Source organism: Protopterus annectens, chromosome 1.part1 (genome assembly GCF_019279795.1).
Source record: "Protopterus annectens isolate FY-2018-M chromosome 1.part1, PAN1.0, whole genome shotgun sequence".
Lineage (NCBI taxonomy): Eukaryota > Metazoa > Chordata > Ceratodontiformes > Protopteridae > Protopterus > Protopterus annectens.
In genome coordinates this window covers 1,033,107,394-1,033,129,132 of record NC_056726.1, presented here as the reverse complement: position 1 = coordinate 1,033,129,132, position 21,739 = coordinate 1,033,107,394, and the positions used below count along the sequence as shown (strand labels likewise).

The 21,739-nt window shown below is 36.6% G+C and overlaps 1 protein-coding gene across 1 annotated transcript in view; it reads right to left on the bottom strand.

The window, feature by feature from the left end:
* Positions 1 to 17,371, bottom strand: part of LOC122815301 (deleted in malignant brain tumors 1 protein-like) — a 1,941,982-nt gene extending 1,924,611 nt beyond the window's left edge. The window contains 2 exon segments of the mRNA XM_044087678.1: positions 15,537 to 15,639; positions 17,332 to 17,371. Of these exon segments, the coding sequence (XP_043943613.1) occupies positions 15,537 to 15,639; positions 17,332 to 17,371 (143 nt within the window).
* Between the last annotated feature and the right edge of the window lie 4,368 nt (positions 17,372 to 21,739).

Below are 21,739 nucleotides of genomic sequence, written 5' to 3'. Positions count from 1 at the left end.
ATGCTTCTGAGCCAGAACCACAAAATAATAACTGGGAGCTAAATTATTTTATTTAAGTGAAGGAGTTTATGTAAGAGATGCACATTGAGTACTCAAGATTATGCAGCTGTTCTCTTTCACTTTTATACCATAAAGCTGGTACTCTGATCAGGTCTTTTTCTGGGAGAGAGGAGTAGAGAACAGTGATTCTTTGGTTTGGGGTTGCTGAAAAATAAGGAGAGAGAGGGATGTTAAGTATGCGGGAGTACAGGTAAGCCAGGGGAAGATGGATGAATGGTACTGGAGAAAGATACAGGTAAATGAGAGAAGGAGAAAAAGAAGGTAAATAGCAGAGGTGTTCGAGAGATGGTAAGTACAAGGGTAATAGCAGATAGAAATGGTAGTTGTAGGCAAAGAACATCTTAAGTAGTATTGGGAGGGTGGCCTAATGGTTAAGGTGTTTGCCTTGCAAGCACAAGGTGCAGGGTTTGAGTCTCACAAGGGATAATTGGCTAGGCTTAAAATGGCAGTTAGCTTAGTACTAATCTGTGAACCTAAGTGAAGGTAACAGTGAGTAAAGGGAGGGAAAGGTTAGTATTAGGCAGTGAGGAAAGAACAATATACAATTTATCAATGGAGATAGAGTGCCATAGTGTGGTGATAGCAGGATAAAGTAGCAGCAGAAAGTCTGAAGTAGCACAGAGTGTGCAAACAAATTACTTTTTCAACATCAGGTCAAATATCGGACATTAAGCAGTGATTCCAGGTTAGATGCTGGGAAGCTGAATTGCAACTTGTTAGAGTGAGGAAGATAAAATGGAGAAGCTGTTATGACTTTAAACAAGTCTGGCATATATGGAGCAGGATTTGTAATGTAGTCAAAGTGAATTATATAAAGTGGCATTCACCAGGTAAGTCTAGCAGGTTCGTAGACAATGAATAACCACATATATTACTGTTTAATGGGAAATACAAGAAAGAAGTTCATTGTTAGATGAGTGGGCAGTTGGTAGGAACAGGGATAGTAAAGAAGTAGTAGGTAGGGAGGTAGAAGGAGAAAAAAGGTGGGGTTTGTGGTTGGGAAGGATAGGAGGAGAGATAGGGAGAGAGAATAAAGAAGAGATTAGCTTGATCATTGTGCCTCATCCCAAATAGAAACATTACAAAAGCAGTTATAAACACGTCAATGGCATAAATAGAGAAATACAATAAGGCAGGGCCAGTATCGAGCGCTTTCATTCTTCACTGGTTACAAGAACTTCATTAGAATGAAAAACCTGTGAAACTGTTTCAGTAAATAGCATAGAACAAATAAATTATTTAAAGTGAAGCCAATAACTTTACAGTCTTACAGCCAATAATTTTAAAGTACCTGATTTAAGTAAACACTCTAACAGTAGTCATAAAAATAAAGAAAGTGTGGGGGAAAGTAGTAAAAAATGTTAAGAGACTGATTAAGAAAACCAGCACAAGGTGCATTTAATATTAATACTTTCATTCAGTCACAGTACAGAGTCAGCATTTAGTAGCAACTGCCAGCTGGGTTCTCTAAACTCCAGAAATGAATCACAGTCTCCAAAAAATTCTTCGACTTTTTCCAACACAAAAAAATTAAAACCTGAAAAACTAGAGCACTGTATGCTATGCTTAGCAAAAGTGTTATTATCTTTACATGAACAGATCACTGCCAAGTGCTCCTTGATGCGGTCTGATGTTCTTCTTATTATTCATAGGTTAGTACTAAGCTAACTGCCTTTGTGTGCCGTTTTAAGCCTAGCCAGTTGTCCCCTGTGAGATTCAAACCCTGTACCTTGTGTTTGCAAGGCAAGCACCTTAACCATTAGGCCACCCTCCCAATTTTTCCTAAGTAAAAGCATTTACATGAAATACAGAAACCAGTATATTCCACATGAGATGAATGACAATTGAAATGCTTCTAACATGCTAGATGCCACAAGTCATCTGGGATTGAATGATTCTGTTTCGATTAATTCAGTTTTAAAACTAAAGTACTTAAATGCCCAATTATGATGTCATAAGTTTTTATTAAACGATAGCTGGAATAGTACAATTATTGGTTAGTAAGAATCATGTGATCACAGTTTTTAACTATTTAATTTTGTTACTTTTTAATTATGTTAGCTCTGATGAAGTTTCTGAAATTGGAACTGGTAGTGCAAAACTGTGTTATGAAATAAACGATTCCTTTTAATAAGTGGTTTGAGTGGTTTGAGCATTGTTTTCAGTGCTGCAGGTTAGTTTGTTTAGTTTCTGTTCTTCCTGTGGAGTACCAGTTTGCTGTCAACAGGGCTTTTACCTTTAGATTAAGGGTGGAGGAAGTATTCACTGCTTAGACTTCTATTGCATGAGGTGGGGTCGGTGCAACTAAAGCAGAATGGTAAGTAAATATGCAGGACCACACCTCTCAACTTTCCAGAATTTCAAAGAATGTCCAGATTTTACCTCTTATATTTTGTCTGTTCCTTATAACATTTCTGGTTTACTGGCAAAATCATTAAGGACTTATGTCACTAAATGCAGGCATTTGAGTTTTAACTTCATATTCTTCAGTAAATGCATTGTAATACAAAACATGTTATTCCAGCCTCTTTGTTCATAAAACAATATTTAAAAATATGTCCATGAATTGCCCTTCAACTCCCCAACATTATTTTTGGATTTGTACAGAATACTTGTGCTGAGAGGTTGAGAGGCATGTGCAGTGTATTTGTGATTGTTCCCATTTTACCTAATAGTATGATCCATTAAAACAAATTATAGAAGAAAAACATAGCTTAAAATAGAAATTAATATAAGTTAATGCAATTAATGCTGCTGTGACTGCATACCTACATCTAGGCAGTTATTATAGATGATTTTGAAAGATATACCAATGGCTAATGACAGCTATATTTTATCCACACCTTTTAACTTAGTATGAAGAATATGCTGAAGTAAATGTTACATAACATAGGTTCATAGGTGTGTACTAGGCTAATGGCCCAAGAGCCTTTACAAGGCTAGCTCATAGAACTGCTCTGGCATCTTGCCACCCAATGTCAGTTCCCATTGCCTCTATCAAGTAGAGCTACTGGAGTGATCCCCAGGGTGAACTTTCTTTTTCCCGTCCACTCAAGATTTCTCTTGAAGTGGGCCAGTAAGGTGTTCTGTTTGACATGTATGAGAAGTCTGTTCCAGAGCATGGGGAGTCAGTGGTTTATGTACCTGTCCCTCCAGCATGTTCTGTTGATTGTAGTAATGAGGTTGAGGTCTCTGGAGCATGTGGTTGTGGAGGGATTGGAATTTCTTTAGATGTAGCTTTTCTAACGGATCTGGGTCAGACATGACTTTGTAAGTCAAGCAGAGATTGCCTCTCAATAAATTATATGAGACAGAGAATAGCTGGAGTTTTTGGAAGAAGAGGAAACAGAGAAGTGTAAATGCTGATAACATAAATATATACATCAGTGAGCAATCATAACCACACACAGGACACAAGAGCTTGCGAACTAAGCACTCCGTCAGGGTCTGAATCTGTTTCCATAAATCATTATTTATACATTACCAATGACATCAAGTGTTAAATAACAGCAAGTCCTTTCATTTCATTTAAGTAAAGGACTACATTAAAGAGGACAGCACTACAAGCTGTTACTGGTCTAGTTAGTGATATACATACACGAGTGCTGCCAATTATAAACGGAGAGAAGCAGGAAACCCCGTGTTTAAAAAAAACAAAAAAAAACCTCTTTTCTTTTTTTTTTTTTTTTGTTAGTTTTTATCCTGTTGCTTTATGTGTATGTTAACCAGCCAATGACTTAGGAAAGGATATAGTGCAACTCAGAAATACTGTGCAGCAGATTTGGTTTTCATTTCTGGACAACAATGGGCTTACAGCAGATAGTATGCAGCTTAGCCATCATTAGTACCCAATGTATTGTGTCTTGTAGTGTTTATTTATGTGTTTATTTATTTTATTTATTTATTGACATTTGTTAACAGGATTAGTCCACTTGGGCTTTTGGCCCATTTTCAGTGGAGACCCGAGGAGAAAAGCTCCAAGAAATACAGTAACAAATATCTGATATCGACTTATGCAGTGTTAATAAAAAACATATTACAGTAATGTACATTCAAGAAATTGAGTTATACAGTACTTATAACATTCGGTGCATAAATCTGAGCACACAAATTATGTTATTAGCACAGCTTTGAGATACAAGGGAAAGAAAAAAAAAAGATAGATTTATTTACATATTTACAGGTAGAAAGGTTAGATCCATTTTAAGGTATGCCTTAGTAGAATAGAGAGGTATTTAACAGTATAGGAGTTTTGGAAATGTTTACATGTAAACGGGCAAAAAGGTTAGCTGCACTATAAGGTGTACCTAAAAGTAATAGAGGGGAAGTTAACAATTCCTATAAGTAGTAGGGAGGAAATAATCAATACAGGAATGTGTAATGATACGAGGTGTTAGGTAACTGAGCTGTGAGAGGTAAGGAAAGAGAGGGAGGGGTCAAGATGGGGTTCTACAAGAACAAATTTTGGAGCTAAGTAAATGGAGTTTGAGTTTTTTCTTAAAGTGGCTGGGTGAATAGTAGAGCATATGTCTGTAGGAAGTTTATTCCAAGTTTGGGCTATAGAGCATTTATATAGGAGTTTGCCAGCAGCTTTTTTTGGTTGGAAGGATTGAAGTAGTTGTTGGTTGGAGGTACGGAGGGTACAACCAGGTGTGTAGGTAGAGATGAAAGAAGAGAGAGCAGGACAAGATGAAGGCTTGTAGAGTGTTGAGTGTAGCATTTGCAATTGTGTAGACAGCAGTAAGTGATGGAATTCCAGCCAGTTTAGGGGTGCAAGGGTTGTGCAGTGGTATGTTTTATATGGAGAGTTTGTAATGAATCTTGCAATCTTATGGTAAGTTTGCTGGAGTTTGTTTGAGGTTGTGGTTTGAATGTTCGTGAACAATGGGGCAGCATAGAAAAGTGAGGGGAGAAGAAAAGCTTGGGCTAGGGTGAGTCTAGCATTGGGAATTAGAAATGTTTTATTACGATAGAGTAAGCCTAATTTCTGGTTGGTCTTTTTTATACAGTGTAGGTGGTATAGGTTAAATTTGAGTTCATCGTCGATAATGACCCCAAGAAGTTTAGAATGAGTATCAGGTGTAATAAGAGTGTTATTTGAGGACCTGATTGAGAAAGAGGTTTTGAGGTGGGAGAGTGAGTGGGGGAGGAATAGTAAGAGGTTAGTCTTTTTGGGGTTTAAGGATAAGTAAGTTATCTGTTAACCACTATTTAGTAGATAGAAAGGTTTACTGAGTTCAGAGATGTTGTCAGAGACAGGGATTAGGGTGGAATCATCAGCATATTGGATGAGGGAGGATAGTTTACATGATGTGTGGAGGTCATTGGTGAAAATATTGAACAGGCGGGATCCTAGAATGGAGCCCTGAGGAACCCCTGTTGGAACAGGTAAGAAGGCTGAAGAAGAGGAGAGCCATTTAACTGATTGCTGACCGTCAGATAAATAGCTTGAGAACCAGTTAATGGTGGAGGATGATAGGTTGAGGTTGGTGAGTTTGGATAGAAGAAGAGGATGGGAGACTGTATCGAAAGCTTTAGATAGGTTTAAGAGCAGGCAAGAGAGGAGTATATTGTTGTCAAGGGCCTCAGCAATGGTGTGGGTAAAAGATAGGAGGGCAGTAGTTGTGCTGTGTCTGGGACGGAAACCGTGTTGGGTGTGTGTGAAAAGGTTAAGTTGAAGTAAGTGTTTGAGAAGTTGAGTATGAATGCTTTTTTCAAGTATTTTGGAGAGGGGGATAAGATGACAATAGGATGGTAACTGGATGGGTCAGTCGAGTTTCCGCCTTTGTGTAGGGGAATGGTATGAAAATATTTCCACAGGGTAGGCACAGTGGATTCTTGGATAGATCTTTTGATGATAATAGATACTGGGAAGGCAATAGAGCCAGCTGCTAATTTTAGGAAAACAGGAGGTAAGTTGTCAGTAGAGGGGGAGCAGGGTTTTAGTTTTAGTAGGAGAGATTGAATATATGATGTGGAGACAGGCTGTAGGGAGAAGGAATTGTTGTTAGGTAAGTTGAGAGGGGTAGGTGGAGGAGTAGTGTTGCTGCTAGATGGTAAGAGAGTTTGTATAGTATTGATATAGTGAGTATTTAGTAGTGTGGCTGTTTCTAGGTTGGATGTATTATAGGTTCATAGGTTCACAGGTAGGTACTAGGCTATTGGCCCTAGGGCCTATATAAACCTAGCCAAAGGTACCCTGGCTTTCGCCACGCAAGAAAAGTATTTTCCTGTGCCACTGTCGAGCAGAGCCACAGAAGTGATCCCCGGGGTGAATTTCCTATCTCCCATCCAATCATCAAGATTTTTCTTGAACAGTGCTAATGAGGAGCTTTGTTTGATATAGATAGGTAGTTTGTTCCAGAGTATGGGAAGCCTCTGGGACAGGAATCTATCCCTCCAGCATGTTCTGTTTATTGTTGTGATGAGGTTTAGGTCTCTAGAGTGTGTAGCTCATAGGGATTGGGATTTCTTTAAGTGGAGCATGTCTAAAAGCTCTGGGTTTGACATAGCTTTGTGTGTTAGGCAGAGATTGCCTCTGAGTAGGTGATATGTAATGGAGTAAAGCTGCAGTTTTTTGAGACGGTCTGCATAGGGCATCTCTTTGAGGCTAGTAATCTTCTTTGTGAGGTATTTTTGTGGCCTTTCCAGTTGTTGTAGATGTCTTGTGAGGTACATACCAAAAGGGACATTGTACTCTATAATGGGTCTAATGAGTGACGAGTAGAGGGTAGGGCGGGGGGTTTGAGGGGCGGCCAGGAGAGAGAATATTGTTGATGGTTGACCAGAATTTCTGTGGGTTTGATTTGCTGTTTAATTTAAGATCTATGGGTCTGAGTTTAATTTAAGATCTTGAAGTTATATTATATGTGCTATAATGCTGAGTTAGTAAATAGTTTTATGTAAAAATTGTTTCCTCCAACAGCAGAACCCGAACATACTTTAGAAAATGTTTCTATCAGGGGTGATAACAGTCTAGACCAGCAATCCTTTCCATACACTGTTATACTCTGTGCCAGAAATAAGCATTTTGTATTTTGTGCCCTTTTATTAATTTGCTTATGTCCAAAAATAAGTAATCAATATTTATGGTATAAAAAAGTCAAAAGAAAAAAAAATTCTGCAAAAGTTCAACCAGAAATTACTTATTTAGTCATTCCCATGGCCAGATATAAACTACAGCCTTAACTGTGTACTACTGATCTTTGCTTGAAACACAAAACTGTGAAGCAGAGTCTTCCACACTGCAGACTTGTTTATGAATCCTGGACATTATTTTAAAGTACATGCTAATTCAGCACTAATGACTGCTATACTTCAATATGATTATTTAAATTAGAACTTCGATTCAGTAGTTTACTGTAATAACACTGTGGAAACAAATATACAAATAAGCCAAAATTCACATCTTTGTATAACACCCCATACATTTAAATCATAACATACTCATTTAGATGAGTGCTAGACATCTGCTGGCAAAATCTAATTGAAATTTTCCACATACTATAAGCATATTGCTAGTTTTGTTCAGCAACTGACAGCATAAGAAGTATATTCAGGAAGAATCTGAAAGATCCTACAAACATTTCAGTTACCGAATTTGCTGCATCACTTAAAGCCTGACTGTTGACCATGGTAGTGACATCCTGGCCTTTAGCTACCTTACTAAATGTTCCTGCAATATACCACAATCCTGCTGTCAAAGCCATATAATGCTGTTATACAGGGAGTCTGATGGGCTGTTAAGAGAGGTTGGTTTCTCAGTCTCTCAGTGTCTTCAGTATATCTACAGCAATATGAATGAAGGTAGCTAATGGTGCCTTTGTTGATATCACAAGAGCTTTTCAGACAGTAAGTCACCCTCTACTTCTAAAGAAACTGATGATAACATTTCCCCGTGGCTACAGAATATCCTCACTAACAGAATGTTTGACATCTGTGCAAATTCTGATCTTTCAGGTATAGAAACATTAATTATGGGTATGTGTTAGTGATCAGTGATTAGTTACAAAGACATGCATCTGGAGCATTTCTCCCCGGGCCTCCGCTGAAAACTGACTCGTTCCAAGTCGGACTTTCCCGGTTAACAAATGTAAAATAAAATAAAATAAATAAAATCAGTGTTGGTTCTTCTATTGTTTTTACTCTTTGTAAATGAAATGGCACATAATCATCCCTAACTTAAACTGTTTTTGTACGATGATGATATATTTCTGCTAGTTGCTGACAGAATTTTGACAACATTCAGTACAACATGAAAGAAAACTTTGCATAATTACCGGATTGGACTATGACTGATATATTTATCGCAAACAAGTCAAAGCTTGTTGTTGTTGCAACCTCTCAGAAACTAACAACATTTTATCCTGTCATTATCAAAAACCTGCAAAATAATTACCCGTCCACTCTTTGCACAACAGAGATAACTAGGACTCAAACTATACCTATCCATGATGTTTATACCATAGCAGTACACAGAAATTAAAATAAGCTACTATCTCAGCTGTATTGCTTTCTTATTATAGTATTACACTCCTCAGTCAATTACCATCTATTGCAACTGACAGAAAGCAAAAGTTGTCTCTTTGCATTTTTTGGGAGCACCACAGATCTATCAGTGTGAGTAACTAAAAATAATTCTATTAAATACCCATCCAAAGTAGAACACCAGGGTTCTATGGCACTCTGGCACTCTTATCCTCAGAATTCTCAGACTCCATTATTGCCTCCCCTAAACAAACAAACAAAAAGAAAATCCTTACGTACTGTTAGTCAACAATCATATTCAATCAGGGACTTTCAAAATTACATTTCTTCTTAAAATGAGTTACATGTGAGAAGGAAACAGGTGAAAAAGCCCTCTCAAAAATAGTCCCAGTCTCATAAAATATCTTAACCAGTTGAAAAAAAATTGCTAACTGAAAATATACAAAACCAAACTGAAAGAACACATAATAGAGTTTAATAATTGTACCTTCTTCAGGGATATCTATGATTCTTAATTTCATGAAAGAGACCTATCCCGCTAGCTATTTTCACTTGCACATTAAAATGATAAACCCAAGGTAGAACGCTAATCCATTCATCCTCAACCCCTTTTCCCATTTTTGCATATGGGGTCAGGGTGTCACTTCAACAGTGACAATCATCTACAGCCAAGGTTTACATATATACATAAATCTAATTATTGTTTATGTATATTTATAAAGAATTATTTTCTTTGTATGAATAAATATTAAGGTCTTTATACCCTTACTGTACATAATCATAAATGTTTCCATATCACAGTTTAACTGCTTACGTCTTCACATGCATGTTATTCCATTTCAAATGCATATGCATTCTGTTCATTGCCACTGTAATATGAACTTTAATATAAATTACTTCTGAATGTATTTGCTTGTCAGTGCTGGTTCCTTCACCTGTTTTGTAGCAGTAAAGGACCAAAATGACAAGTCCATCAACCCAGTTAACAGATTCTGAATAATAAATATATAAATACATACATACATACATACAAACATGCATAAATAAATAACATAATGAATTTCAAGGCAATACTACAGAAGTGTATCTGTATTTAGACGCTAACAAGCAACTGTGATTAACTGGAGAAAATAATCTAAAATCTGAAATGCAGTTTGCATCTTTTTCTCAAACATCATAGTAATATTACTTTTTCAATAAAGATATTTTTGAGAGAGTAATGATATTAATATAACTATAACTTGGACATTAATTAACACATATCACCTAAATTTGAAGAAATACTGTGGCACATAAATCTTGTAATAAAGCCGTCCTCCCTACAAAAAATGCAACTTAGAAATAACATTCTTCTACTGATAAAAATTTGATCAGCACTCTGTCAGATATGTCATTCTGTCTTCTCTTACTTATTGTTAAATATCTATTAAACTGCATTTTTTGAAATATACTTACAGTGTGAAGTAAATAAAATAGTTAGAGGTAACATGCTGTGGTTTGTCCCCACTTGAAGGAGTTTATGATACAAAGAAATACCTCTTCCAACTCAACTGAACAGATATATGTAGATTGTTGACCTATCCGGTTAACTTCCTCACTTCTGCATTTTATACATACATATGATGTTAGTTGTTTCCACACAACAGAAGTGGTATTTAGCAGAAACATACAACTGAATGATAAGCTCTTCAGTTATCACAGGAAGTGCTGTTAAATTAGGAGATGCAATTAGCATATGAGCAAAGGTCTTGGTCAGCAAATGGGGATAAAAGTCACATGTGCTCATCACTCCTTCTGTACATACTTTTTTCCTTTTGTGTATTATTTTCTGCATATAAATATATATATATATACTACATGATATTGTGGCCATGTACAAGGTATTATTCTTACTGATTTGACTGTCTGCTTATGATAGTGATCATTTATGCTACATGTTATCCTGACGTAAACCTCTCTGCACATTTTCCCTTGTAATATGTCTTTTGTAGTGATATAGATTAAAGTTTATTGTTTCGACTGTATTTCCACCCTGTTCAGAATGAAAGTGGTCTTACACATTAAATAAACAAATAAATAACATAAATAAAAAATATACCTTAAGAGTCATAGGTTCATAAGTGTAGATTAGGCTGATGAACTCTGGGGATTTTATAAGCCTATTCATGCAACCCAAATGCATCCCATGAGGTATTGAGCCTATATGGAGGCAATTATTCACATAGTTACCAGCATTTATTTTTATTTAGTCCCTAACCTGCCACTTGGATGCTGATGCAGGTGCCTGCATAATTGCAAGTATCTATTATGCACCACCCATATTTTAATGAGGGCTTCATCACAGTTTTGTAAGCTGAGCCCTTGACCACAACTATGGATATTTTGCTTGCAAGCTAATGCATGAATGGGGCAAAACAGCCACCAGATCACCAGTCCCTCCCTCCGTGGTAGAGTCTCTATTTCCACTCACTCCTGCTGCCATCTTGCCAGCTTATCCCATGCACAAACCTTTAATCAAATCAGGTCACCTGGGTTGCAGACACAGCTTTCTATCTCTATGTCACACAGTTAAGTTGTTCAATTGAATTTATTTTTACAAACCCAGGGATCAGATAGTTCCACCACACTGTTATCTATACCTGCCCCAACTGTAATTCCTACATACCCATATCAATGTCCCTTCATCTTTCTAACAGCAATTTGTGCATCCATATCACAGATATCCCTTCGTTCATATTTCTAAATCATCCTTGTGATGATTGATGCTGTGCATTACCAAAAAAAAAAAAAAAAAACAGGCTTGAAGAAGAAAATACTAGGTACCAATAATTTAAAGAAAACTGACAAACACATTTTTCACAAGCAAAAAATAAATGACCTTTGCAATACAGTTCAATAAAGTCTACATATTTTACTCTCTCTTTCATAATGTGTTTATATTTTCCATCGTTTTGTCGTTGTGTGTTTTTAAACATGTTTCTGAGCAGCACCTCACATTCCTACTGGAAGCAAGAAGAGCTATCTGCTATTTATGTAGTTTTTATGCTAATTAGATGTCCGGATTTTTAGCTGAACGTTCATATTTTTCAATGGCTGTTCAGGTTTCAATGTCTGAATGCTGAAAGGTATGAATATAATCATAAAACTTACAGGAACAGATTTTTAAATTGTAGTATAATTTTCTTTCAAAGTTAACTGACTGACAAGTTTTATATCAATACATCTATTCAGGGCAATAAGCATGGAAGTCCAAAGACTGGAGTTATCAATTGGCTGCAGTCCTATGTCATTTATCAGAAAAAAAAAATTGAATCATGGCTCTCAGCAAACCAGGGACACATTTCAAAAGAATCAGCGACCATTTCAGAAATAAACATGGACAATCGAGGACAATTTTAAAATATTCATACTATAACTTGAGTACTTGACAAAAATTAGACAATGTCAATTAATATACATCTACTGAAATAAAAGAAGTCTATTAATTCTATTTATTGTCATTATTAAATGCAATTCACAACAGTTTCTTCAAATGTCATCAGTTTTAGGAAGGATTAAGAGGGGGACAGAGCTAAAATTTGAGTCAAAATCAGGAGTATCCCTGAAAATCGGGGAAAAACACATACGAGTCAAAACTTGGAACAAGTGATGTGTATAAGTCCCTACTCTTTAGAAAACTTCAGAGAGAGAGAGAAAGGAAGAGAAAGACCAGTGAGAGTGCTAAACAGAACTCAAGCTGCTGTTCATGGGATCACCAGCTAGTAAAAGACTGTTACTAGCTGGAAAGAGATATTAACTTTATTTCTATTTATCGACCAGGGCAGAGCACTGACAACAACATGAAAGGCCTACAACATGCTGTTTATGTGCTTGTTACTACTTTCTCCTTTTTATCCTCCTCCTCAGCTAAACTTAATTTGGGGGAATGTAGTGGAATTTAATACTTCCTACTCTATATTTAAGTAAAGGCAACGCAGTAGTGACTTTGTACTGTTTTTTTTCTTTTTAGTACACTGAAATGTCAGCACGGGGAAACACTTAAAGTCATCACTAGCATTTTAGTGGAAGTCACTACTGTCAACTTAGGGTGCAGTTAAAGAACAGGCAGTAGTGGCTTTCACTGCTTGTGTCCCTCTACTAAATCTAAATGGAGATAATGGGGGAAAGAAACACAACCATGATTTAAAATCAGAGGTTTCTGGGGTCATAGAAGAGGACCTATAGCTCACAAAAATATGGTATGATACTTTGACAATGAAGAGTAGAACATGGACAATCTGAAGTGTGTCACATTGCTTGACCTGTCTTGAGTTATCTTTGTTTTTGATGTAACTTTAGACAACTACACCTTTTCATAGGTTCATAGGTGTTTACTATGCTAATGACCACAAGGTCCTTTCTAATTCTAGCCATGCATCACAAATCTCTGACAAGTTCTGATACCCTTGATAAGTGTAAGCATGGGACTGGAAGATGAACCATTTATAGGTTTCCTATATCTATTAGAGACATAGGTGCCAAACCAGGGATTAATTTCCTGTTTCCCATCCAATTGTCTAAGTTGAACTTGAAATGGATTAGGGAGGAACTCTGCTTCATATGGATGGGGACCCTGTTCCATAAATGGGGTAGTCTCTGTGATACTTACCTATCTCTCCAGCAGGTCCTATTTATATCACAGGCAATGTTTTTCACCCAACCTGTGCAATAGTTGGTCTAGATTTGTGGGAGGCATTGTAGTCTTGCACTGAAGGCATTCTCTCCATGCCTTTAAACCTAGCACACCTTCATGGATTGATTCCTGCCGAGGGGAGGTGTGTCCCACTTCACTCCCTTCTCACCCCCAGTTCTCTAGCAACCCCCAGGTTCTCCAGTTTATACATCAGCGTTTTCATCCTTCTCCCACCCACGTCTGACCACCCATTAAAGATACACACAGCTTTACTAAACCTACATCCCACTTCCTTAACCACCTTAATGGGATTTATTCCCACCCTAAACTTCAACACAGTTTCATCAGCATCCATAGTTAAATAAGTCCAGTAACAAACAACACATCATTTTCAACCCGTTTGCCTTCCCATATACAGTCTCAGCTCACCTGCCATCCTCACATAGTCCTGCCACTTACTTTCAAAACTCCTTTCGTACCCATCCCCCACAATGCTCCTCCACATCACCATGTTACTCTTCCCTCTATTACCTCTCTACACTACTCCTTCAGTAATCCTGTCTCTTCCCCTGTCTTAACATACCCTTCACTAGCCCCACAGTCCCTAACGTGTAACCCAAGATGAACCCCACTCATTTAAACTCTCCATTCTCCACCTGCCACCATACATCTCAACTGTCCAGATTTTTGCAGAATGTCCAGATTTCTGCCTGATATTTTTCGTCTGTTTCTCATAAAATTTTGGTTTTCTGGAAAATCAATGGCAAATGATTGAGGACTGAAATCAGACACTTGAGTTTCAGACTTAATATCCTTTAGAAAATTCATGCTAATGCAAAACCTTTTATTCAATCATTTTTTAAGCTTGAAAGAGCGATATTTTAAAAGTGTACCTATTTTTGGGTCTTTGCCTCCCCCCCCATTATTTGTGGCCTTGTCCACATTTCTTACTCTAAGAGATTGAGAGATATGCCTGCCACTCCTACACAGCTCTACCTTCACACTACCTTTACCTCATCTCCTGCAAACCTATGAAGCCCCAACACCCCCACCTCAAACTTCCTAAACATTTCTATAACTTCACCCCATCCTGCCTCATACTCCTCCTCAGAGTTAACATTGAATCCATTCCGGGACACTGCCACCACATAACATCCATAACTTTTCCCAACACCTCCATGCTCTCCTGTGCATTAATTAGTATCCAAAGTATCTCTAATAAACTTGATCAGATACACACCTTCCTTACAACACACTCACTTGATATCCCAGCTGTCACTGAAAGATGGCTCAAACAAAACAATTCTAATCTTTAACATCTAATTCCCTCCTACAAATATCTCCAAGATACAAGACCTGGCAATAGACAAGGCAGGGCACTCTCATTATTTATAAAAACAACCTGAAACCAGCTATCATTCCTCAAGCAAATGTATCCTCATACTAAACTCAACTGGATCCTTCAAAAAATTCACCTTCTAACAGCAGTACTTAACTTCCTTCTTTAGACTCTCTCTACATTATTGTCACTATCACTTCATCTGCCCCCAAATATAGACAAGTATTACAATTCTATGTGATTTTAACCTAAACACCTTTCTTACAATGCATTCACCTGATATCCCAGCTGTCACTAAGAAATGGCTCAAACAAAACAATCTTAATGTTTAACATCTACTTCCCTTCTACAAATACTTCCAAGATGCAATACATGGGTGGCACAGTGGTGCAGCAGTTAACATTGTCGCTTCACAGCAAGAGGTTTAAAGGTTTGATTCTCGGCTGGGGTGCCTTCTGTGCGGAGTTTGCATGTTCTCCCTGCGTTTGCGTGGGTTTCCTCTGGGTACTCCGGTTTTCTCCCACATTCTAAAGACATGCGATTGGAGCGTTTCTCCCTGGGCCTCTGCTGAAAATAGGCTCTGTAAAGCCTAGTCGGATTTTCCTGATAAACAAAATAATAAATAAGTAAAATAAATAAATAAAAATAAATGAATAAACAACCTAGGTCTCCTGTCGAATTGTTAGCCCAATATCATCTCATCAATGATGCCATGCATCCAAATTTCTGAACCAACAATCATTCCCTCCTAGATATGGTAATCACTTGTGACCTTCCCATCATCTCTAATATCTATCTATTCTTTCATCCTCATTCACCATCTGCTCCCAATAACCTTTGAAATTATACACCAGTCACCAAAACTGGCCTTCCCCAATTAGTCACCTTCAGACCCAAATCCACTATCAATAGAGACAACCTCAAAAAACAAACAAAAAAAAAAAAACATTTTTGACTGGTCTCCTATTACCAACTTACAGAACCCCAACACATATACCACAGCTCTTACACATCTTATCCTTCAAGTTCAAGACAAATTCATCCCTGTTCCTCAGTGTATTTTTAAATATAACCAAAACCCCTAAAACAAATAAAAAACAGATAACCATAAACGAAAACAACAAATATTGAACTCTGCTAGGAAATCCAGGGCACATCAACCATATAAACCCTTTAAAAAATTTTTTTATTGACCATTTTTAGCGCTTTCATCTCTAGTATGAGACTTCATCAGAAACAAACAAATCTCATTAATGAACGTTTAAATACTAATTTAAGTTGTGACATCACACAATCAATCATGAATTTAAAGCTATATATGCCCAAGCAAAAAAATTTTCATTGAAATACACTCATAAATTAATATATTGTATATATTGTATAGACAAATACATATTATAAATATAGGAACAAGATGTACATTATTTTAATACTATAAAACTTCATACATTTGATTGCACATTTTAAACATATTAAACTTTTTTTTTAATATTCAAGTGTTTTGTACATTCGTGTGTATAATTTTTATTATTAATATTAATATTTAAGGGATATTTATGTCATATATATATATATATATATATATATATATATATATATATATATATATATAAACATTTTTTAATGGTTTTTGATGAAGTGATATTATTTAAGATAGAAGATTGTTATACAATCTATTTACATTAAATTATGACCCGATGGCCTTTATCAGTTTTAAAAAAAAAAAAAAGTTTAATATGTTTAAAATGTGCAATCAAATGTATGAAGTTTTATAGTATTAAAATCATGTACATCTTGTTCTTATATTTATAATATGTATTTGTCTATACAATATATACAATATATTCATTTATGAGTGTATTTCAATGAAAATTTTTTTGCTTGGGCATATATAGCTTTAAATTCATGATTGATTGTGTGATGTCACAACTTACATTAGTACTTAAACGTTCATTAATGAGATTTGTTTGTTTCTGATAAAGTCTCATACTAGAGATGAAAGCGCTAAAAATGGTCAATAAAAACATTTTTTAAAGGGTTTATATGATTGATGTGCCCTGGATTTCCTAGCAGAGTTCGATAACCAAAACCCCTAGCTAACCACTGAACTGAAAGCTCTTCTTGGTCTTAGGGACACTGTGTTGTCTTCATGGAGACAAAACCCCACATCAGAAAATCATACTACCTTTACCCATCTAAGTATTCTAGCTAAGCAAACCACACAGAGGCACAAGACTAACTATTTAAAAAAAAAACTTGCTCTTCTAAGTAAGCTAAACAATTTCTGGCAGCAAGTAAGTCTTCTTTCATGCCAAAAATCCACAGATCCCATCTCGTCCCCTATCACGACTGAGACCTCTCAAGCTCAACTCTAAACCTCTGACTTTATCACTAGTGCAACAACCTCTGCCTCTCCCACCAGTTCATGCAGACACTGTCCTTTTACCATTCTCTGCTATTGTAAGAAAATTACTCACAAGGTCCTTGAACCCATATTAGAAAACATATCCCTAGATGCACCCCCCCCCCCAAATGCAGCTGACATATTCCCTTGGTTTATATCACTCTGTAAAGACTTTCTCACCACACCTCTTCACCATATTTATAACTTCTTCTTAACTCAAAATACAATGGCAGACACATTGAAAGCTACTCTAGTTAAACCCCTTCCCAAGCAGCCTCAGCAAGAAAATGCCTCCTCCACCCTATCTCTATCCTTCCTACATTTGGAAAAATACTTGAAAAACTAATCTACAACCAAATATCTACTTACATCCATCAGTATCACTTCCTGTCTCTTTAACAGTATGCATTGTTGATTTGTCAGAGCACAATGACAGTTACTTACGAAATCCTTCTAAGCATGGATAAAGAAAACCTTTCAGGAGCTCTCTTCAAATACCTTACTAAAGGTTTTAATCTTACTGACCACTTTCTTCTCCTTCACTCCCTCCAAGAACTCAGAGTTATCCCCAACAATGCCTCATGACTCCATCATTCCTTAACAAATAAGTCTTTCACAGTCAAAATAAGTTCATTTCTATCACCTCCAGGACCCCCTCCCAATGTAGTGTCCCGAGGATCCATACTAGCCCCAATGGAATTTTTAAACTTTATTAACAAACTACCCCCTGACCTTCCGGTCTCTATTTATGCAGATGACATGGTTATTTTTTGATACAGTCCCTCACAATTAACTATTCAAACCCAGCTTCAGTCTGACTTCTACTGCCTCAATTTTTGGCTAAACAGCAATAAGCTACACTTACCCCCCCCCCCCACACACACACACACACACAACAAAAAGTATGATATTTGGAAACTCTGAAAAGCTGAAAATTCTCCTAAAAGTCATAAAACCACAGATCTAGAACTATAAACTAAGGCATTCACAGGAGATGGGAAAGGGAGGTAAATAATTTAGTAGCTTGAGTGGTACAGCTTAAGGACAGACTGAGTGAGGTAAGAAATGCTACAGAATTCCAGGGAAGTAAATAGTGTGGGAAGAAATAGCCAGGAAATTGCTATGGCTAGGCTTGTATAGGCCCTAGGGCAGATAGCCTAGTACCAACCTACGAACCTATGAAGAGTTAAGAAAGGAAATGGTTAGTACAGACCACAGAGTGGATGGAGATACATAAGAAGATCAGGCGATGTGAAGGCCAATGTTACATTTTTACTTGTTGGCCTTCACATTACCTGAAGTTCTTATCTATCTCCATCCATTTGATCCTGCATTAGCTGCTCATTTCTATTACTTTAGTCTGTGGTCTGTACTGACCTTTTAAGCATTGCCACCTATCCATTTTTTCTGGACTATCCAGAAATCAAACTGATTGTTCAGTAGACCAGAAAACACTGTATGAACTCTGGTATTCTGTTTCATAGAAAGAAACAGACTATCAGAGTTTGTAAATTCAGCAGAATTACTATGCTTTTTTCACAAAAAGGATAGTAAATCAACTGAAAATAGGCATCACCAGTGACAAAAGAGGGCATTTCTGCTCGAATAACATGATGATAGCATCACAAAATGGGCGGGCAGTGAGTGGGGAAGGGTTGGGGTTTATGAGTGGCATGAGGGGTGTGGCCTAAGTCCAGTTTTAGCCACAATTTAAGGTGGTAACCCTAGACCTTTTCCTTCCTTACCTGTGCAGCATTTCCTACCTCACCCAGTCTGTCCTTCAGCTGTACCATTCAATCTGTTAAATGATTTACCTCCCCTTTCCATGCCCTGTGAATGCCTTATTTCAGAATTCTAGGGCTCTTCCCACTTCTTCTTCTTGCTACCCTCCCTCGTACATGGTTTCATGTTCAGATCTACATGCCATATCCTTGTGATCTCTCCAGCAGTAAAACATTCTGCACATACAGCACCCCTGCTTGACTCTGATAACTGGATGTCTAAACATCTTTCTTTAATGCTTCTGCCTCAGATCTTATCATCTCCCTTACCAGTCTCTTGAGGTCTTCCTTTTCCTGTTCCAATTTCCTTGCCTTCCTATGTTTTGGAAAGCCAGGAACTCTGTACATGTCTCTAAGAATCACTGCCACCTCTGACTTAGAACACCTCATTACCCTCTGCCTCTTCCCGCTCCTTCACACTCTGCTGCCCATATCCTGGTAAGTAATCCCTCTTACTGGCACTAAAATGTATGTATGAATGTATGCATGCATTTATTTTTTTACTTGAATTTGTTTACTGTGTAGACCACTGATAATTTCTGACCATCTTCTGCTTCAGCCTCGGGTAGGTATGCAAAGTTATATCAAATTATTAAGGTACAGATACCATATTCAGGAAGAAGAAAACATGGCCATAAATAAACTAAAAGTGGCATATTTGTAGAATTTACAATGATTTTGAGTATGATGCATGCTGGGGAGTGTGAGAGTAGACCTCTTTATGTCATTGCATAGATCTGTTTGCTCTGTTTTGCCCCACTCTACCTTCATATTTTCACTTCCTGTATTTTTTTCAGTTTAGTCAGCATGTCTCTGCACAGATATCCGCTTTATTTACTAGGAGTAGCAAGCCATGTCAATGTATAAAAACATCTACGAGTGGTACACGAGTATGAAATTATTCCTGGTTGTGGGTTGAAAACTGGAATTGTCCGGCTCTAATACTGTTGCAGAATGATCCACTTGGATTTTCAGGAATAAAGTTATGTAAAAACATTAAAAATATAGTATCAGTGACTTCGATTTGAACTTAAAGTCAAAATGATCTAGCACAACGGATTTAAATGCTCTTTTATTTTAAAATAAAAATACAGATATGCAGCAGACAACACAAGTGTACTCAGCACGGTAAAGGCAACAGTATAATGAAACAAAGTCCATAAAAAAGCAAAATCCTTTAATCCATGGAAGGACATAGACATAAAATGAGCGCTTTCGCGTAACTCAATGTACGCTTCATCAGATTTCAAGTTGCAATTAATCTCATTCAGTTTAAATATAAATCCAGCACTTTAATTGACATCAATCAAGCAATTAACTGAAGCATTGATTAAATAATTTACTAACTGCAGAGAACAAACCCTGTCTTCTTTAAAAGGACCTTATATAAATATCAAGTGCAAGCAGTTATAAGAAACTTTAAGCATAGTAATGTCATAACCTCTAGATAGATAAATAAACAACAAATAATACTTAAGTAAACACTATTTAAAAAATGTGTAAAAAAATATATATATAAAGATAATAATAATATGAATATCAACTGGCTGAATAAAATAAAATACAATAACTATATAACTGTCAAACCATAAATTATATTGATACACCACGTTGTTGCATATTGCTAAATAAATATATAGCCAAGTGTAGCAATATATTATAAAATCTGTATACACTAACATTATATAGATGATAAAGCAAATTCAATCTAACGAACATTATATTTAATGAATATAATGTCAAAAATTTTTTGTTGACAATTCTTGATGTTATTCCAACACATTTTTTGTATGACACAAAATATCCCTCAAGGGGACACAAATGGAGCATATAATCAATAAAAAGGTAAATGTATAACTTTCATTATTTACGAGACTTAAGTATGGGTTTAAGAGATATATATTGATTCAACCCAGGAAACTGATGGGCTCTCAACTTAAAGATCCATTCAAGTTCTTTCAGTTCTAACATATTCATATGGTCTCCCCCTCTTCTTTCATCAATGTTCACAATTTGCAACACCCTAAATCTGAAACTATGATCTCTATGATTGGATATGTGTTTTGCCAATGCATTCAGCTCATTTTTCCTTTTAATGTCATATACATGATTATAGGTTCTGTTTTTAAGCTTCCTTTTGGTTAAACCTATATAGTAAGCAGGACACAGTTGACAGGTGGCCAAATAGATTAAATTGGAAGTATTACAGGAAGCAGAGAACCTGGGAACAAAGGAATAATTTAGAACAGGATGAAAGAACACTTGTGTTTCTGTAATATGACTACAAATGTTGCAGCGGCTACAAGGATATGTTCCAAATCTTGGAGGAATTAATGTCCTCAATGTGTCACCTACGTTCAAGTTGGTACAAAGCAATCCTTTCAAATTTTTGTTGTTTCTCTATGTAAAGCTTGGTGTATAGCCTACTAATTTTGCCATTTTATCGTCTATGGTAAGCACTTGCCAGTTACTCCAAATGATATTTTTAATAATTTTATTATCATTGGTATAAGTTGTAATGAACCGTATTCTATCCTCTGGCCTTCTAACATATCCACTTCTGTTGTTATAGTTCCCATTGCTGACATTTTCAGGCATCGTTGAAACTTGTTCATCACCTAGAACCTGGGTTCTAATTCTCCTCACCATTTTTATATCGTAGCCCCTTTCTATAAACAAATTTTCCATGTGGTCAGCCTCATATAACAGATCCGAACTCTCTTTACATAATTTTGTTAACCTTGTAAACTGACTTTTTACTATCCCTGGGAAAACGTGTCTGGGGTGCATACTATCATAGCTTAAAAGTGTGTTTTTCCAGCACGTTTTCCTGTATAGTGTGGAAAACAGTCTATCGCCCTTAATTCTTAACCTTACATCCAGGAAGTTCACTTCTTCATATGAAGCCTCCATTGTAAACCTTAAGAAGCTTGTGGTGCTTTCTAAGTAGACCAAGAAAGATCTAAACTCCTCTACTGTGCCCTCCCATACAATTA